Source organism: Schistocerca cancellata, chromosome 7 (genome assembly GCF_023864275.1).
Source record: "Schistocerca cancellata isolate TAMUIC-IGC-003103 chromosome 7, iqSchCanc2.1, whole genome shotgun sequence".
Lineage (NCBI taxonomy): Eukaryota > Metazoa > Arthropoda > Insecta > Orthoptera > Acrididae > Schistocerca > Schistocerca cancellata.
The window spans coordinates 587,784,446-587,802,767 of NC_064632.1; the positions used below are offsets into that span (position 1 = coordinate 587,784,446).

Consider the following 18,322-nt stretch of genomic DNA (forward strand, 5'->3'; position numbering starts at 1 on the left):
TTTCTTCTCCATGGATTTTAATACCTACTCCGAATTTTTCTTTTGTTTCCTTTACTGCTTGCTCAATATACAGATTGAATAACATCGGGGAGAGGCTACAACCCTGTCTCACTCCCTTCCCAACCACTGCTTCCCTTTCATGCCCCTTGACTCTTATAACTGCCATCTGGTTTCTGTACAAATTGTAAATAGCCTTTCGCTCCCTGTATTTTACCCCTGCCATCTTTAGAATTTGAAAGAGAGTATTCCAGTGAACATTGTCAAAAGCTTTCTCTAAGTCTACAAATGCTAGAAACGTAGGTTTGCCTTTCCTTAATCTTTCTTCTAAGATAAGTCGTAAGGTCAGTATTGCCTCACGTGTTCCAGTATTTCTACGGAATCCAAACTGATCTTCCCCGAGGTCGGCTTCTACTAGTTTTTCCATTCGTCTGTAAAGAATTCGTGTTAGTATTTTGCAGCTGTGGCTTATTACTCTGATTGTTCGGTAATTTTCACATCTGTCAACACCTGCTTTCTTTGGGATTGGAATTATTATATTCTTCTTGAAGTCTGAGGGTATTTCGCCTGTTTCATACATCTTGCTCACCAGATGGTAGAGTTTTGTGAGGACTGGCTCTCCCAAGGCCGTCAGTAGTTCCAATGGAATGTTGTTCCAATGGAATGTCCAATGGAATAGTATAATCCATGAATACAAGATGACCCTGTACTTTTTGAATGATGAATTTGGTTAAGAACCTTGTCTTATAATCAGACAAATACAGTATTTTGCAGACTTTCCAGTCACAATGCAGGGATTGAACATACTTACTGAGGAAATGTTGGACAAAGTTCATTGAGAAAAAGGGGATTGTGTAAAAAAACATATTTTTGAGTTGAAAGTCTTTCATTGCTGACAGAGAACTTCTCCCATTGCCCTTACAAATGATTCCATTAAGTTGACTTCTTTGAATTCTGAACCATTTTGTACAGGATCACTTCTCAGCTCTAGAGTTTGACAGTACTGTTTCACATCTGCTTCTAAATTTACACTATATAAATCACTGTGATTTGCCTCACCCTCACTTCAAAATTCATACACAATGTGTGGGAACAAGTGTTGATAAGCCTCTGAATAAGTGAGAACTTCTCTGATTTTAGCACTACAGTCAGTTTTAGATATAAGTGTTGGCAGAAGTAACATGATGCTCAACTCTTATTGGAACTCACTTGTGACAACTGCCAATAAATACTTGGATGCAGCTCACAAACACTCACCACAGTAATATGAATGAAGACAAAAGTAATGTGGCATTCAAGTACCTAAATGACGGCTTGGTGCTTTCTACCTGCTTATGCTCATGGACTTTCAAATTAGTACTACAGATTCTTACCTAAAAATACCTTAGGATTCAACCAGGTGTCTAATTTGGCAGTCAACTAATTTCATGACTCAAACCCTTGGTGGATATGTAGATACCATCGATCATCTACCAACAAAGTCCTTCCTAAGGAAAATTTTACAGAAAGTTTATTCCCTGGAAGGTGCATATTGCGCAAATCAGCTCTGGTTCAAAGACATACCATCGATGTGATTCAATGAATGTCAGAAAGCATACCAGCAACTAAAAGTGTCTTCGAACAACTCCATACCTGATGATGCTTATGCCCTGCAAGCATCACCCATCAGCAACTGAGATACTGCAATATGAGATGGGACCATCCTATTGTATCAGCACATACATGGCACATGCAAAGGTTAAAAGCAATCACACTGATAATGCTCACAGCAACCCACTGCAATTGTTCACAGGCAGAGAAGGAATATTATCAGCCATTTATGGACTAAGGTAATTTCACGTGTCTCTCTTCAATGCAAAAGTTCAGTTAACCACAGGTCACACACTGATGATACCCTTTCTGGGCACCCATTCTGAGCTCCCAGAAAAAAACAGCTACAAAGATTTGCCCTATATTTAGCAACTAAAACTATGATATCAATTACTTGCCCATGACACGGCATGAAAATGTAAACATTGTATCTCATCTGCCCATTGACTGCATGCGGAGTTTGAAAAACGTGAATCCGTGTGTTTTGTGAGCTTGACAACAACCTGCAACAAACACTGTATGGATTCCCTACTATTCCTGATGAATCACCCTCTGAAATATGTTTGGGACTCATTAATAGGCACCAATACACTGAATATACCCAGAACGGCTATCAAAAGAAACGAATTCATTATATCACACACTCTTTTCCTTTTGCAATTGCTGCATGTCACAATGTCTGGGATCTGCCAACCAAAGAGGAAGAATATTGCATCATGGTCTCACCCTTCCTCTGCACCCACATTCTCCAGTTGCTTCATGTTTTACATGGAAGATGACTGAACACAACATACTGACTTATACTTTTATCAACAAAAAATGAAGAATGTTGGGTCAGCATCACACCATTGCTTTGCATGTCACAATGGGATACAACTACAAAGAAAATGCTAGCACACTGTTGTGTCTAATGGTCCACAAACAAACAATCAACTCTATGAGTGAACACACTGTCTGGGCCTGCAACACTTACTCCACTGCAGTGTTTCGCTCCCTTGCCAAAACCTGGGTAGCCTGGGGAGCAGGTGCACATCAATTTTCCTGGTTCATTCCAGGAAGCTATGTGGTTCTCATCTATTGATGCACTCTCAAATTTCCCTATATGCTCTAGATACCATCTTTGCATTATAAGATGCTATCAACACCATTGATTCATTTAACATACAGGCATCCACATCTGTGCTCGAAACTTCATCAAGACCCCAGAGTGGACACAGGGCAGAGTCACCAGTGGCTTGAGGTCACGGATTAGGTAATTCATCACAGACATCACCTACGGTCACAGCAGCCAGCATATAATGTACCCCCACCTAGGCTTATCACCATCCTGAGCACATCAGTGACCAGAGACTCTCATAATCCTACCATCTGGCATAGACCAGCCCCACTCTACCCAGGCCCTTCCCACAATACTTTAGATTAGATTAATATTTATTCCATAGATCATGAATATAACACTTTCTAATTAAGTGGAATGTGTCAATTCAACAAAAGGTTTTCTTAAAAGCCGTAATTCAAGTTGTTTAAATAGTAATATTACTAATTTATATCTAAAATGCATCCATTTAGCAAAAGGAGCTGTCATTCAGAAACTCTTTTAATTTGTTTTTAAATGTTGGTTGGCTATATGTCAGACTTTTGATGCTGTTTGGTAAGTGACCAAAGATTTCTGTGGCAGCGTAATTCACCCATTTCTGCACCAAAGTATACTTTAACCAACAGCAGTGAAGTAGTGAAGATCAGCCTTTCTCCTAGTGTTGTAGCTATGCACACTGCTATTGCTTTTGAACTGGTATGGGTTATTAATAACAAATTTCACGGGTTACCAATAACAAATTTCATAAGTGTCTGTGTGTGTGTGTGTGTGTGTGTGTGTGTGTGAGCGCGCGCGCGCACGTGCACATGTGAAAAGCTGCTGTGAATATCCCTAATCCCTTACATAAATTTCTGCAAGATGATCTTGGCTGGGCTTCAGCTATTATTCTGATTACAAGCTTTTGTGCAATGAATATCTTTTTCCTTAAAGATGAATTGCCCAACAATATCATGCCATATGAAAGCAGTGAATGAAAATAGGCATAGTAAGCTGATTTATTTACATTTTTATTGCCAAAATTTGCTGTAACCCTAATAGCATAAATAGCAGAACTCAAACGTTTCTGCAGACCAGCAATGTGTTTCTTCCAATTCAGTCTCTCATCAATGCACACACCCAAAAATTTGGAATAGTCTGTCTTAGCTACAGACCTGCATTCAAACTCAGTATTTATTAATGGTGGTATGCTGTTTACCGTACAGAACTGTATATACTGTGTTTTATAAAAAATTAGTTAGAGTCCATTTGCAGAGAACCATTTAATAATTTTCTGAAAGATATTATTTACAATTTCCTAGCTAATTCTTGTTTGTTGGGTGTGATTACTATACTTGTATCATCAGCAAAAAGAACTAGCTTCGCATCTTAGTGAATATAGAGTGGCAAGTCATTAATATATACTAACAACAATAAAGGACCCAAGCCTGAACCTTGTGAGGCCGTATTCATGATACCTCCCCACTTTTGAGGAATCTGCTGGTTTTTGTGCATTATGTGGACTGTTTATTTCAACCTTCTGTATTCTGAGAGTTAAATATTACCGTTTTTACTCGAATCTAAGTCGCACTTTTTTTTTGGTTTTTGTAATCAAAAAAACTGCCTGCGGCTTAGAATCGAGTGCAAAGCAAGCGGAAGTTCTTAAAAATGTCGGTGGGTGCCGCCACAACTAACTTCTGTCGTCGAATATATGTAGCGCTACACAGACATGCGTTGTAGGCACAAAGATAAATACTGGCGCCAAAACCTCTGCGTCAGTAAATACATTAAAAAAAAAAAAAGGTGGAAGACAAGCTTTTTTTCTCCGCGCCGAGTTTCGACCACTGCATTTTCATACATTATCCAACGAAGTAAATACAAATTCCGTATTGTTCATCTTCGAATGTAGCAGCATTTCAATGTACTACGAAAACCCGACTGGCAAGAATGTTTAGGATGTTTGTCAATATGGCCAACTCTACGTTCTGAATTTTTTCCTATCTGTGAGAAGAGATGGTTGCTAATAGGAACTTTTATAAATTGTGAATCACATGCAGTATTCTCGTCACCATAAGAATAATACAAATATAAACATTTTGCCATGTATTGTTTCGTGTTTGCTGCTATCTCATTTAAATCCTGTCTGCGGAATAAACCACAAAACTAGAGTGAGACAACAGCAAACGCGGAAGAATATACATATCATGTCATGTTTATATTCGTATTATTCTTATGCTAAACAGTGATACAGTCAGAAATGAAGCGAGGCAATTGACTAGATTTTTAAATCTAAGATGACTCTAATTTCTGTGCAGAATGTAATGTACTAAAGAGGCGCCTGCAAAGATTTTCAAACGGAGAAAAATTTTCGCTAAACTCTCGTTCAGAACATCTTCTATCATACGCAGTCTATTATTTGGTTCTTGTTGATCATTATCAAAAAATATGGTTCAAATGGCTCTGAGCACTATGGGACTTAACATCTGAGGTCATCATCAGTCCCCTAGAACTTAGAACTACTTAAACCTAACTAACCTAAGGACACCACACACATCCATGCCCGAGGCAGGATTCGAACCTGCGACCGTAGCAGTCGTGCGGTTCCGGACTGAAGCGCCTAGAACCTCTCGGCCACCGCGGCCGGAATCATTATCAAAGAAAGCAGCAGTGTAAGTAACAATAAGTAGCAGTCTCTTGCCATTGTTTCGCTAATGAGACGATTCCTCTCTCTCTTTTTTGTAAGCGGTGGTAGCGCGCACAGCAAGCCATGCCGCGATCGGCGACAGGTCGTAAACACGCAGTATCAGAGTACGACAAACAATGCATGACACAGTACAGTAATGCATATTCAGCGTAGAGTGACGTAAACACCTATAACAAAGAAAACTGCGCTTATCAGATCAAAGAAAAATAAACAATCAATTCAAACCAGACGAAGCACGTGAAAAAGGAAGGGTACCCGTATAAATACGGACGGAGCGCCTGACGCATAGCAATGGCTACCTGGTAAAGCTTAACTGCTAAGCTTATGACTCGAACCGAACTACTGTAGCTGTATCGTCATTCATTCGACCTAAATTGTCTCATATTACAGTGGACCAACTTTGTTTCGACTTGGAGATGCGGTCTAAAACTTTTCTCTCCCCTTGAATTTCGAGTCTCAAATTTCAGGTGCGGCGTAGATTCGGGAAATTTTTTTTCCCTTGATTTCGAGTCTCATTTTTCAGCTGCGGCTTAGATTCGAGTGCGGCTTAGACTCGAGTAAATACGGTAATTAAACTGTCTGTCCACTGCTCCACTCACTCCGTAATATTTAAGTTTATCTACAATATATCCCTGATTTGTACAATCAAAAGCCTTTGAGAAATCAAAAAAAAAAAAAAAAAAAATCCCAGTTAGTGATATTTGGTTATTCAGAGCATTTAATACCTTGCTCAGTGACAGAATATGTAGCATTTTCTGCCGAAAAGCCTTTCTGAAAACCAAGCTGGCATTTTTTTAGTACTTCATTTTCACAAATATGTGAAGCTACTCTTGAATATATCTCTTTTTCAAGATTTTGTACAAAGCTGACTGATGTGAGACTGGGTATTAGTTGTTGGCATCAGATCTATCCCCCTTTTTATGCAATAGCATATTTCTGTCTTTGACTCCAGTTGAACCCACAGTGGCAATCAAAGACCTTCACAGTAGAGCTGGGTGCTGATGGAGATGCTACCCTGTACACTGCCATGACCATAACCTGCACACTTCACCATATTAGTGTTGCACCTCATTGTTCACCTGGTCCCACCATCACCAATTTCACCACAACTGACTTGATCTGACACCAATATGCAAGAGGCAATGGACAAGGACATCATCAGCATCATCCCCCCCCCCCCCCCCCCCACTCCCAACCATCCCTCCTCACTGGTCCATTCCTGCACTCTCCAGGTCAGTTCCATATCTTCCTGTCAATTAACACTGTTAGGGACTTAGTATTGTACAACTTCCACATTGATACTGTTCACAAGACAGAGGCATTAGCAGTATCAGAGTCAACATCTTTCAAATCAGACCACATGAGGTAAGTCAGATGAGACAGGTGCTCATGCATTCCAACAAACAGTTGATAAATAATCAGGCATGACTCATTGGCCTCGCTGTGGTGTATAAAACTTACAATAGCTCAACATCCTCATACATCTATAATGACTAAGCACACTCTTCCTGATTATGTTCAAGGTCATGCAAGTTGGTATTACTGAGTTTGACTCACAATGACTTCAGCTTCATCTTTGTCCCGATTTAGTTTTTGAATCTACTCCAGTTTATTGACCACCCATGTCAGTTGAGGGATCCAGAATAACCCACTACTCTCATTTTCATCACTACCAACTGTAGGTGCCATTGTTATAGCACTTTGCTTCTCCACTCAGTGTATCACATTTTAATGGCGACAGTAATATAAAATGGTAGCAGCAGCTAACATTTTATCACTTTTTGAAGTTCCAAAGGCATTCACATACATAAAAAGTAATATTCACATGAAAACTGCTACTTATTTCAATGCCAGCCAACATATTGTGGTACTGGAAAGTATTCTGACATGGTGTTTTTGTACGATAAAGTTGGCAATATGTAAGTAAAGTGTTTAAGTTGAGAACATAGCATACATGGGATTCGTGTTTTGTTCCAAGACACGACAAAGTCAACATGGGTAGATAAGTAATGCAGTACAAGACAAAAAATAACAAGTGCAGGTCAAAAGTGTTTTAAAATAACATTTTAAAGTCTCTTATTCTTAACACGAATGGCTACATTCCTAAACAAATCTAAAGTCATTAACACAGAATTATGCCACCACCAAAAACATAAAGAATATCTGACAGATTTGAAGGAGGCAGTAATACACGCTTTGACAGAAGATAAATCACGGACTGAGGTTGGTAGTATTTTTGGAGTATCTAGACAGCTGGTGTCTGTAATAAAGTTGATGAGCAACAAACAACAACATAGCCGACCACAAAAATGCTATCATCAAAATCAACAGAATTATTAGACAGTTTGTAGTAGTTCGTATCACATACTTGAAAGACTGCATGACAAATTACTGACGATCTGAACATGCATTATGGACTAGAAATTCAAGTTTCTACACTAAAATGTTGATTTTGCAATCAGGACTTGATAGGCTGCTGTCCAGCCAAGAAATGTTTTCACAATTCAGCAAATATAGAATGACGAGAATTGCCTCCACTAAAGAACATTGCAAGTGGACAGCAAAAGATTGAGCCAAGAAATTATGGAGTGACAAAAATAAATTTTATATGATGTCTTACAATGGGATTCAGCACGTTTGTCGTCCAGCAGCCAAAAAATGGAATTCACACCATCGGATTCTGATTAAGTTGCATGGAGGAGGAAACATTACAGTACAGGGATGCTTCAGCACCAAAGTTGTGTGTCCTTGAGCACACATACAATATTATGAAATATCATGATCACAGGAATATTTTGAACAAACACACACTATCATATGCTAGAAAGCATAGATTTTTCAAAATTACAATGATCAAGAGTATCACACATTAGGCACCCAAGAATATCTTAGGAAGAAAAAGACAAAGGTTTTGATACGGCCAAGTCAAAACTTGTGATCTCAAACACACATAAGTTATGAAGAAGGTACTGGATAGATATATTACATAAGAGAGTATCAAAATAAAGCAGATTTCAACAATATTCTGCAGTCTGAATGGGAAAAGATTCCACACGAGATGATCGAATGTATAATTGAATCTATGCCTTCGAGATATGCTGCTCTTTTGCTAGCAAAAGGTTATACAATGAAGAGTTAATATGACCTGGCACAGAAAAGTGAACTTATTTTTTTCTTTGCCCTGTGCTAAAGATTTGATTTATGTCAGAAAACTTATGAGCTGTGAAATTCTGAATTTCATTTCCAACACAGGATATAGTGTTTGCACAGTGTTAAAGGTTTGATTTATTAATACAAAATTGTTAAGGCTTTCGTGGCCACTTGTTGACAAACTGCCTATTGGCTTCTGTCTCGGGTTCTTCGGTCGACGTTCATATAATGATTTTTCTGACGTTTCGCCAGCACGAGTGGCTGGCATTGTCAAAGCTTCACCCTCCATTGCCAGTGGTGAACTGGAGCCGAGCTCGCGGGCGCAGACTATATGTACCTGGCGCGCCAACGTCCGAGGGCTTCTCTGCGGTCATTTCCGGTGTGGCTCTCCTCTTGCTACCTGCGACGGTCGTTCGCTGCAGTATGGGAAGCCAGGATCCATTTACCTTAAGGCTTTCCTCTTTCTTGTTCAAACTGTTCACATGTTTTTGTATTTCTACAGCTTCTCTGAACAAGCGCGTGTGATAGTGCTTCTCTACAGCCAGAACTTCCGTGTCGGCGAATTTTATTACGTGGTCGGTCTCATTCAGTGCGTGCTCTGCCACGGCCGATTTCTCCACCTGCCCCAACCTGCAATGTCGCTTATGCTCTTTGATCCTGGTGTTGATGGATCGTCCAGTCATTCCGACATAAACTTTTCCGCATGTGCATGGTATACGGTATATTCCCAACATTGCAAGTGGGTCTCTTTTCTCCTTCGCCGATCTAAGACACTCTTTGATCTTCCTTGTCGGTTTGAAAATCGTCTTTACGCCATGTTTGCGCAATATACGGCCGATTCTGTCCGTCACTCTGGGACGCATCGCCATGGGTAGTCCTCTCAGTCCAGTGGTGGCCAACTTCTTCATGGAACAATTCGAAGCACAGGCACTGGACTCGGTGACTTGCAAACCTAAGGTGTGGTACAGGTACGTCGATGATACTTTCGTGGTGTGGAGCCATGGCGAAGAACAGCTCGGTGACTTCCTAAGACACTTGAACAGCCTCCATGCCAACATAACATTAACCATGGAAGTAGAAAAGGACAAGAAACTGCCATTTCTAGATGTGCTGGTCACAAGGGACGGCGAAAACCTGGGACACAGCGTGTATCGAAAACCGACACACACGGACCGATACCAGCACAAACTGTCAAACCACCACCCAAGCCAGAAAAGAGGCATGATTAGTACACTCGTAACGAGAGCAGGACGAATATGTGAGCCGCAACACCTCAAACGAGAAATGCAACACCTGGAAACTGTCCTGAGGAGCAATGGGTACTCCACAAATTATATTAAAAGTGTAACAGAGCCAAACACTCGGCGAAGTAAGGAACCAGAAAAAGAAATGTCGGGTACGGCCTTTCTGCCATACATTCCCAGAGTGACGGACAGAATCGGCCGTATATTGCGCAAACATGGCGTAAAGATGATTTTCAAACTAACAAGGAAAATCAAAGAGTGTCTTAGATCGGCGAAGGAGAAAAGAGACCCACTTGCAATGTCGGGAATATACCGTATACCATGCACATGCGGAAAAGTTTATGTCGGAATGACTGGACGATCCATCAACACCAGGATCAAAGAGCATAAGCGACATTGCAGGTTGGGGCAGGTGGAGAAATCGGCCGTGGCAGAGCACGCACTGAATGAGACCGACCACGTAATAAAATTCGCCGACACGGAAGTTCTGGCTATAGAGAAGCACTATCACACGCACTTGTTCAGAGAAGCTGTAGAAATACAAAAACACGCGAACAGTTTGAACAAGAAAGAGGAAAGCCTTAAGGTAAACGGATCCTGGCTTCCCGTACTGCAGCGAACGACCGTCGCAGGTAGCAAGAGGAGAGCCGCACCGGAAATGACCGCAGAGAAGCCCTCGGACGTTGGCGCGCCAGGTACATATAGTCTGCGCCCGCGAGCTCGGCTCCAGTTCACCACCGGCAATGGAGGGTGAAGCTTTGACAATGCCAGCCACTCGTGCTGGCGAAACGTCAGAAAAATCATTATATGAACGTCGGCCGAAGAACCCGAGACAGAAGCCAATAGGTAGTTTGTTTGATTTATTGTCAGAACACTTATGAGCTGTGAAATTCTGAACTTTATTTTCCAACACAAGATATAGTGTTACTAGACTCATTATTTTGTTGTAAAATTGGGATGTAATGTCTAATGTATATTAGGTTGAACAGTACACCACTAAAACTGTTGATAAAATAGTCATTCCAAAACACTTCTGAGTGCCTCTGTAATTTCTGAAATATAATGGGTTCTGATATATCATGAACAATGTAAATTAACTCACTTTTTCCAACTAAAGCTCGCATACTTCAGTGCTGCATCAACCAGATGGTCCAGAACAAATATGGCATATTCACCATAACCCTGCTTCAGCTTGTTTGGCGGAAAAGTAACAGGTGTTCCCTGGACAGATGAAAAACCAAATACATAAATTTTATAGGCAATACCGAATAATGGATTCACAAAATCAGTCACTAAGAGTTAAGCAAGATGCAGTATATACAAAACAAAATCCAAATGGGATAAATCCACACAAACAATGCACGTGTTGCTTTAAGATATCCAACATTGTAGTTATCAACACTTAAATTACATTATTCTGTGCCAAATCCAATTACAATAATAAATTAAAAATATTCCTTTGTCATATTTACTTTCTCCCGCATTTATTCAAGCTCATCTAAACATTAACACGCAACCACATGTAACTTAAAAACATGAATACAGCACTTCCATAAGAGCAGATGGCGCATACAAAAGAATGGCTTACCTCATCGCAGAGTGCTCACCCCTGTGCTCTTCAATGTTTACACTAATGACCAGCCCATAACGGAAAATTCCTGGCTTTTCATATATGCTGGCGATACTGCTGTGGCTGCTCAAGGAAAGACTTTTGAAGAAGCAGAGGAAAAGTTGACTTCTGCACTAGACACGCTTGGCTCCTACTACAAAGCCAATCACCTAAAGCCAAATCCCAAGACTCAGGTAGCTCATTTCACTTGACGAATAGAGAAGTTCGGTGGGAACTGGATGTTACATGGCTAGGCAAATGACTGGAGCATTGTTCAACACCAGTATATCTGAGTGTTACCCTTGACCAAACTCTGTCCTTCAAGAAACATTGCCATAACACCAGGCTGAAAGTTAGTTCATGGAATAACATCTTGAGGAAGCTTACATCCACCACCTGGAGAGCAAGTCCTCCTGTCCTGAGAATTTTGACTCTTCCTTTGTGTGTGTCCGCTGCAGATATGCCTCACCTGTGTGGAGTGCATCCACTCACACCACAGTTGGATATTGCAATCAATGAGACTGTCCGAATCTTTTCGGGATGTATGAAGCCACCTCCAGTCCATAAAATCTACCCGATCATTGGAATAGCTCCCAGCAGTATTAGAAGGGCTGTTGCTGCTGATGTAGAGAGGGCTAAGCAAACTTATGATCCCTAACATCCACTGCATAATCAAGAGGCTGTAGTCCGTTGACTGAAGTCGAGAAAGAGCTTCATCGCCATGACTTAACCACTAGAGGGAACACCAGAGTCTAACCGCATCACCAGGTGCAAGAGCAAGCTACCACCTGATATCCCTGTAAAGGGATACCTCCAGGAAATGACTTGCCCTACCCTATTTGGAGATTGCTCAATCGTCTAAGGGTGGGCGTTTCTCTTTGCAAGACCAACATGCAAAAATGGGGCATTCTTCCAGCTGATGGAGATACATCCTGCAAGTGCGGAACAACACAAGACCCAGCCCACCTCCCAATTTGTCCTCAACTCGAACAAGCCTGCACAACACACGACCTGATCGACGGACACAACAATGCCATCAGAGTTCCTACCTCTGGAAATGCTGACCGGACACAGAAATGAATGAATGGGCACTTCCATAAAATGGATCATAAAGCCCAATAACAAAAACTAAAGATCGAAGAGGATAAAATACCATGCTTTTCGTTTTCAAAAATGTTGAGAGGTGCTGATGCAAGACACAAAATTCCCTACCTAACGATCTTTTCTAATAACAAGGGTAGCTCTCTCTAATTTGTATAAGTAATTCTTTAATTCAAATATTGAAAAGACAATCCAGAGGACTGTGGTAAAGGAATAATTGTCCCTGCCTATAAAAAAGAAAATAAGAATTTCAAAGCTATGGAGGAATGACATTGGTGTGCTACTGTGGGAAAATATTTTTTGGGAAATTCTAGGAAAGATAATAGGGCCAAGAAAATGAAGGAATAGCAGGAAGGCTCTAGGCTGGATAATGTAATTATAGACGTCACTATAATGACTGGAATCTTTCAAGACCGAGAAGGACTCAGGAACCAGTACAAATAGGGCAGCTCAAGGCATCATAGTAAGCCAGCTGAGAGTAAACAGGTGGACAACAATGAGGGAAAGACAAACAATGGAGATTGCATGGGAGAATAACAAGACCAGTGAGTAAACCACGATTGAAAACCAAAAACATGTTGAATTCAGAACCAAAATAATATAGTGTACTTAAATCGATACAATAGTCCACAGAAATCATGACTGACTTCGGAGCTGTTATGCTGCTGGCTTTAAAGGGTAGCTATGGTGTTCTTTACAGACGAATGGAAAAACTAGTAGAAGCCGACCTCGGGGAAGATCAGTTTGGATTCCGTAGAAATACTGGAACACGTGAGGCAATACTGACCTTACGACTTATCTTAGAAGAAAGATTAAGGAAAGGCAAACCTACATTTCTAGATTTGTAGACTTAGAGAAAGCTTTTGACAATGTTGACTGGAATACTCTCTTTCAAATTCTAAAGGTGGCAGGGGTAAAATACAGGGAGCGAAAGGCTATTTACAATTTGTACAGAAACCAGATGGCAGTTATAAGAGTCGAGGGACATGAAAGGGAAGCAGTGGTTGGGAAGGGAGTAAGACAGGGTTGTAGCCTCTCCCCGATGTTATTCAATCTGTATATCGAGCAAGCAGTAAAGGAAACAAAAGAAAAATTCGGAGTAGGTATTAAAATCCATGGAGAAGAAATAAAAACCTTGAGGTTTGCCGATGACATTGTAATTCTGTCAGAGACAGCAAAGGACCTGGAAGTGCAGTTGAACGGAATGGACTGTGTCTTGAAAGGAGGATATAAGATGAACATCAAGAAAAGCAAAACGAGGATAATGGAATGTAGTCGAATTAAGTCGGGTGATGCTGTGGGAATTAGATTAGGAAATGAGACACTTAAAGTAGTAAAGGAGTTTTGCTATTTGGGGAGCAAAATAACTGATGATGGTCGAAGTAGAGAGGATATAAAATGTAGACTGGCAATGGCAAGGAAAGCGTTTCTGAAGAAGAGAAATTTGTTAACATCGAGTATAGATTTAAGTGTCAGGAAGTCGTTTCTGAAAGTATTTGTATGGAGTGTAGCCATGTATGGAAGTGAAACATGGACGGTAATTAGTTTGGACAAGAAGAGAATACAAGCTTTCGAAATGTGGTGCTACAGAAGAATGCTGAAGATTAGATGGGTAGATCACATAACTAATGAGGAAGTATTGAATAGGATTGGGGAGAAGAGAAGTTTGTGGCACAACTTGACCAGAAGAAGGGATCGGTTAGTAGGACATGTTCTGAGGCATCGAGGGATCACAAATTTAGTATTGGAGGGCAGTGTGGAGGGTAAAAATCGTAGGGGGAGACCAAGAGATGAATACACTAAGCAGATTCAGAAGGATGTAGGTTGCAGTAGGTACTGGGAGATGAAGAAGCTTGCACAGGATAGAGTAGCATGGAGAGCTGCATCAAACCAGTCTCAGGACTGAAAACCACAACAACAACAACATGGTGTGCATAGGTCAGCAAGATGGACGTGTACTCATGGTAGCGCTTGCAGCAGAGACACCAGTGCCTGCAGTTGTAACAACACTGTCACTGAGTTACATACCTTGTGACAGGCCTTTAAACTCACCAGGCTGGAATACCAGATCCCTGCCCCCCTTAAAATGGGCATGCTGGGCCGGAACCACCCTGGATGACGCTTGGGAAGGAGAACTGATGGCACAGGGGGAGTCATAGCACAGAAGCCCGGCAGCTGGTAGGAAGAACCGAGGAATCTGGCAAAGTGCTGGGGCATGCCAGCAGAGACAATAATGATGCCGTGACCGTGGCCGAGAGGGCGGAGGTTACATTAAGACTTCCTTTTCCGTGCCGGCATCCACGGGGACCACTGCTGGTGTCCTGGAGCACAAGTTGTGCCTGTGAGGATATGGGAGTGGCATAGACAGACGTTCCAGGTCTGACAGAGCCAGCAACGGAGATGCTGTCAGTATGTGGAGACAGAGCTGGTTGGTCGGCTGGCACTCCACACCTCTCAGAGCAACTGGTGTAAGGTGCCACCCGAGGGTGGCAACTGCCGTGGCCAGCATTCACGAGTGTTTTGACCCAAACGAGTGTGCCAACACAAATGAGATAAGCAGGAAGTGCTGGGTGCGCAGAGTCTGGGGTTCCGCGGGCTGTGGGGCCAGGAGGCGGAGGAGGGTGAGTGTGTGCTATCCATGGAGGAGCTCCACCAGGCCACAGTCACGGACAGGGGTGATCCTGCAGGTGCTCAGAAACATTGTGAGTGCAGCTATAGTGATAGAAGTGCCCACCACTTCTAACATTTGTTGCTTAAAAGTTCGCATCATATGCTCCACTTCGTCATTGGAGGATCGGTGAAATGGTGGAGTAAACTTGTGCCTGATGCCATTGGAGGTGCAGAAACATCCGAAAGCCATCACTATGAACTGGGGTCCAATGTCTGACATGATGGTGCAGGGATGCTATTCGATGGCCAGAATCTGGGTGAGTGCATTGAGTATAGCATTAGTGGTGCAGAAGCCACAGTGACCACATAGGGGTTCTTAGAATAAGCTTTCATGACAATGAGACACAAAGAGCCCAGAAAAAGTCCAGGTGAATGCCATGCCAGAGATGATGGACCAGGGGCGAAAGACTGCGGCAGATCAGTCTGGCGCCAGACACAAGCATGACATCTGTGCACCATGGCCTTCACATCTTTGTTCTGTCCAGGACAGTATGCATGTTGCCTTACAAGGTATTTCATTCGCAACATAGCCTAATGCTCACAAAGGAAGAGTTGAAAAACATGAAAATGCAGTGTAGGTGGGATTATGAGGTCATTATCTACCTCCGTATCAAGCAGGAGAATATTGGAGATGACTTATGAATGGTGGAAGAGGCAAGCCCATGCCTGGAGCTAAGGATAGTGGGCCACCCATGGAGCAAATAGTACATGATGCCCCACGGGATAGGGTTGTGGTGTGTGTCTGCAGCAATATAAGCAGCTGTCATCAGTAACGTGTCCAAGGCGTGCTGTTGTTCCACATCAATGCGAAAACAGGAGATTTGCTGTTGGTCAAATGCTGGATGAGATAGAGCATCCATGTTTACATGTTTTGCCACGGGCTTGTACTTAATGGGATAAGCTAAGGAAATACACCCAATGCTGGAGCCAATGTGCTGTATGCTCTGGAAGCTGGGAGCATGTCCCAAAGATTGCTACCAGTTGTTTGTGGTCTGTAACGAGGGTAAGCTTGCTCCTGAATAGGTAAACATAGGATTTCTTAAGGGTAAAGATAGTCACCAAAGCTTTTTTTTTCTCAATACTGAGTAGTTCTGAGTCTTTAACACACAGTCTCAATCAGTTGCTCAGTACCATCATCATTCCCATGGGTTTGCACCACACCAATGCCATAGAGAGACACATGATTGGCCAAAACGTGGGAACAGGATGGAGAAAAGAGTGTAAGGAAGGATGCGAAATGCAGCAGATACTTCAGATACATTAAAGCGTGCTCAAGGGCCGCCATCCATGTGTAATGAAAGCCCTACCTTCACAACTAGCTTAGTGGATACATAATGCAGGCCACTTGTGGGAGGAACTTAGAATAATAATTCATATTTCCCAAAAATGCCTGCAGCTCCTGTAAGTACTGGAGTTGGGCAGATAATAATAGAAGAAACATTCTGGTCAGTGGGCTGGATCCCGTCTTTACTGAGCAAGTGTCTGAGGGATTTTACTTGCTTCACTGATCTCCTGGAAGGGAACCATGTCAGAGATGACTTGAACCTTATCAGTGATGGTGAATCCAGACTGTGAAGAGGCATCCAGACTGAAAATGTTGTCAGCTTAATGACTATCGACGAACAGTGTGATCAGCAGTGAGACCATTTTGTAGACAGCATTGATTGTGATTTGACCCCAGAGGGGAATCAAACTGTCATCATGTGCAAGCAAAACACAAGAGGACAGTGCCAAGTCATGGGAACCAAGACAGCGTATGTGTGGAGGCTTATCCACATCTGCATGGATACTATGCAAATCACACTTAAGTGCCTGGCAGAGGATTCATCAAACCACCTTCACAATTCTCTATTATTCCAGTCTCCTACAGTGCACTGAAAGAACGAACACCTATATCTTTCCGTACAAGCTCTGATTTCCCTCATTTTATTGTGGTGAACATTTCTCCATACGTAGGTTGGTGCCAACAAAATATTTTCACATTTGGAGGAGAAAGTTGGTGATTAGAATTTCGTGAGAAGATTCCGTCACAATGAAAAACGCCTTTCTTTTAATTATGTCCAGCCCAAATCTTGAAACATTTCTGTGACACTCTCTTCCATATTTCGCGATAATACAAAATGTGCTGCCTTTCTTTGAACTTTTTCAATGTACTCCGTCAGTCCTATCTCGTAAGGAGCCCACACCGTACAGCAGTATTCTAAAAGAGGACGGACAAGCATAGTGTAGGCAGTCTCCTTAGTAGATCTGTTATATTTTCACTGTGTCCTGCCAAAAAAATGCAGTCTTTGGTTAACCTTCCCCACAGCATTTTCTATGTGTTCCATGCGATTTAAGTTGTTCGTAACTGCAATTCCTAGGTATTTAGTTAAATTTATGCCCTTTAGATTTGACTGATTTATGGTGTAACCGAAGTTGAACGAATTTCTTTTAGCACTCATGTGGATGACCTCACACTTCTCGTTATTTAGGCCAACTGCCACTTTTTGCACCATTCAGATACCTTTTTTAAATCATTTTGCAATTTGTTTTGATCTTCTGATGACTTTATTTGTCGATAAACAACAGTTTCATCTGCAAACAACCTAAGATGGCTTCTCAGATTGTCTTCCGAATCGTTTATATAGATAAGGAACAGCAAAGGGCGTATAACACCACCTTGTGGAACAGCAGAAATCACTCCTGTTTTACTCGATGACTTTCCATCAATTACTACAAACTGTGAACTCTCTGACAGGAAATCACAAATCCAGTCACATAACTGAGACAATATTCCATAAGCACGCAATTTCATTACAGTTATCAAAGAAATTATAGCTCCAGCACCCATGTGGAAATGGACCTCCTGGTTCGCAATCGTGAGGTTGATAAACAACATAGTGGAAGAAGGATTGCCCTGAGGAAAACTGTCCAAGATTCGTAAGCTCAGTTCAGAGATGTCCCTCTTTGCTACAACAGTGCAATGCACCCACTGATCCAGGCAGACTGCAGGGCATAAAGCAGTCAGGACAAGACAGAAGACCCCGTTGCTTCCATTGATGGGGTGTGACTGTCTGTTCAGAACCCATTGCCACATCAGAAATCGATGAACATAATGCCATTGTCAGTAAAAAGGCTAAAGAAGTCTGCCTCCAAGGTTGGCGGCTGAAATGTCGCTACCTGTTGCTGAGCCATGAGGCATTTGT

The 18,322-nt window shown here is 41.9% G+C and overlaps 1 protein-coding gene across 3 annotated transcripts in view; it reads right to left on the reverse strand.

Moving 5' to 3' along the window:
- LOC126092069 (intraflagellar transport protein 57 homolog) overlaps positions 1 to 18,322 on the reverse strand; it is a 181,548-nt gene that overhangs the window by 106,990 nt on the left and 56,236 nt on the right. For all 3 annotated transcript variants that reach the window (XM_049907486.1, XM_049907485.1, XM_049907483.1), the window contains exon 4: positions 10,860 to 10,978. In XM_049907486.1, coding sequence (XP_049763443.1) covers positions 10,860 to 10,978 — 119 coding nt within the window. The remainder of the gene's footprint in view (positions 1 to 10,859; positions 10,979 to 18,322) is intronic.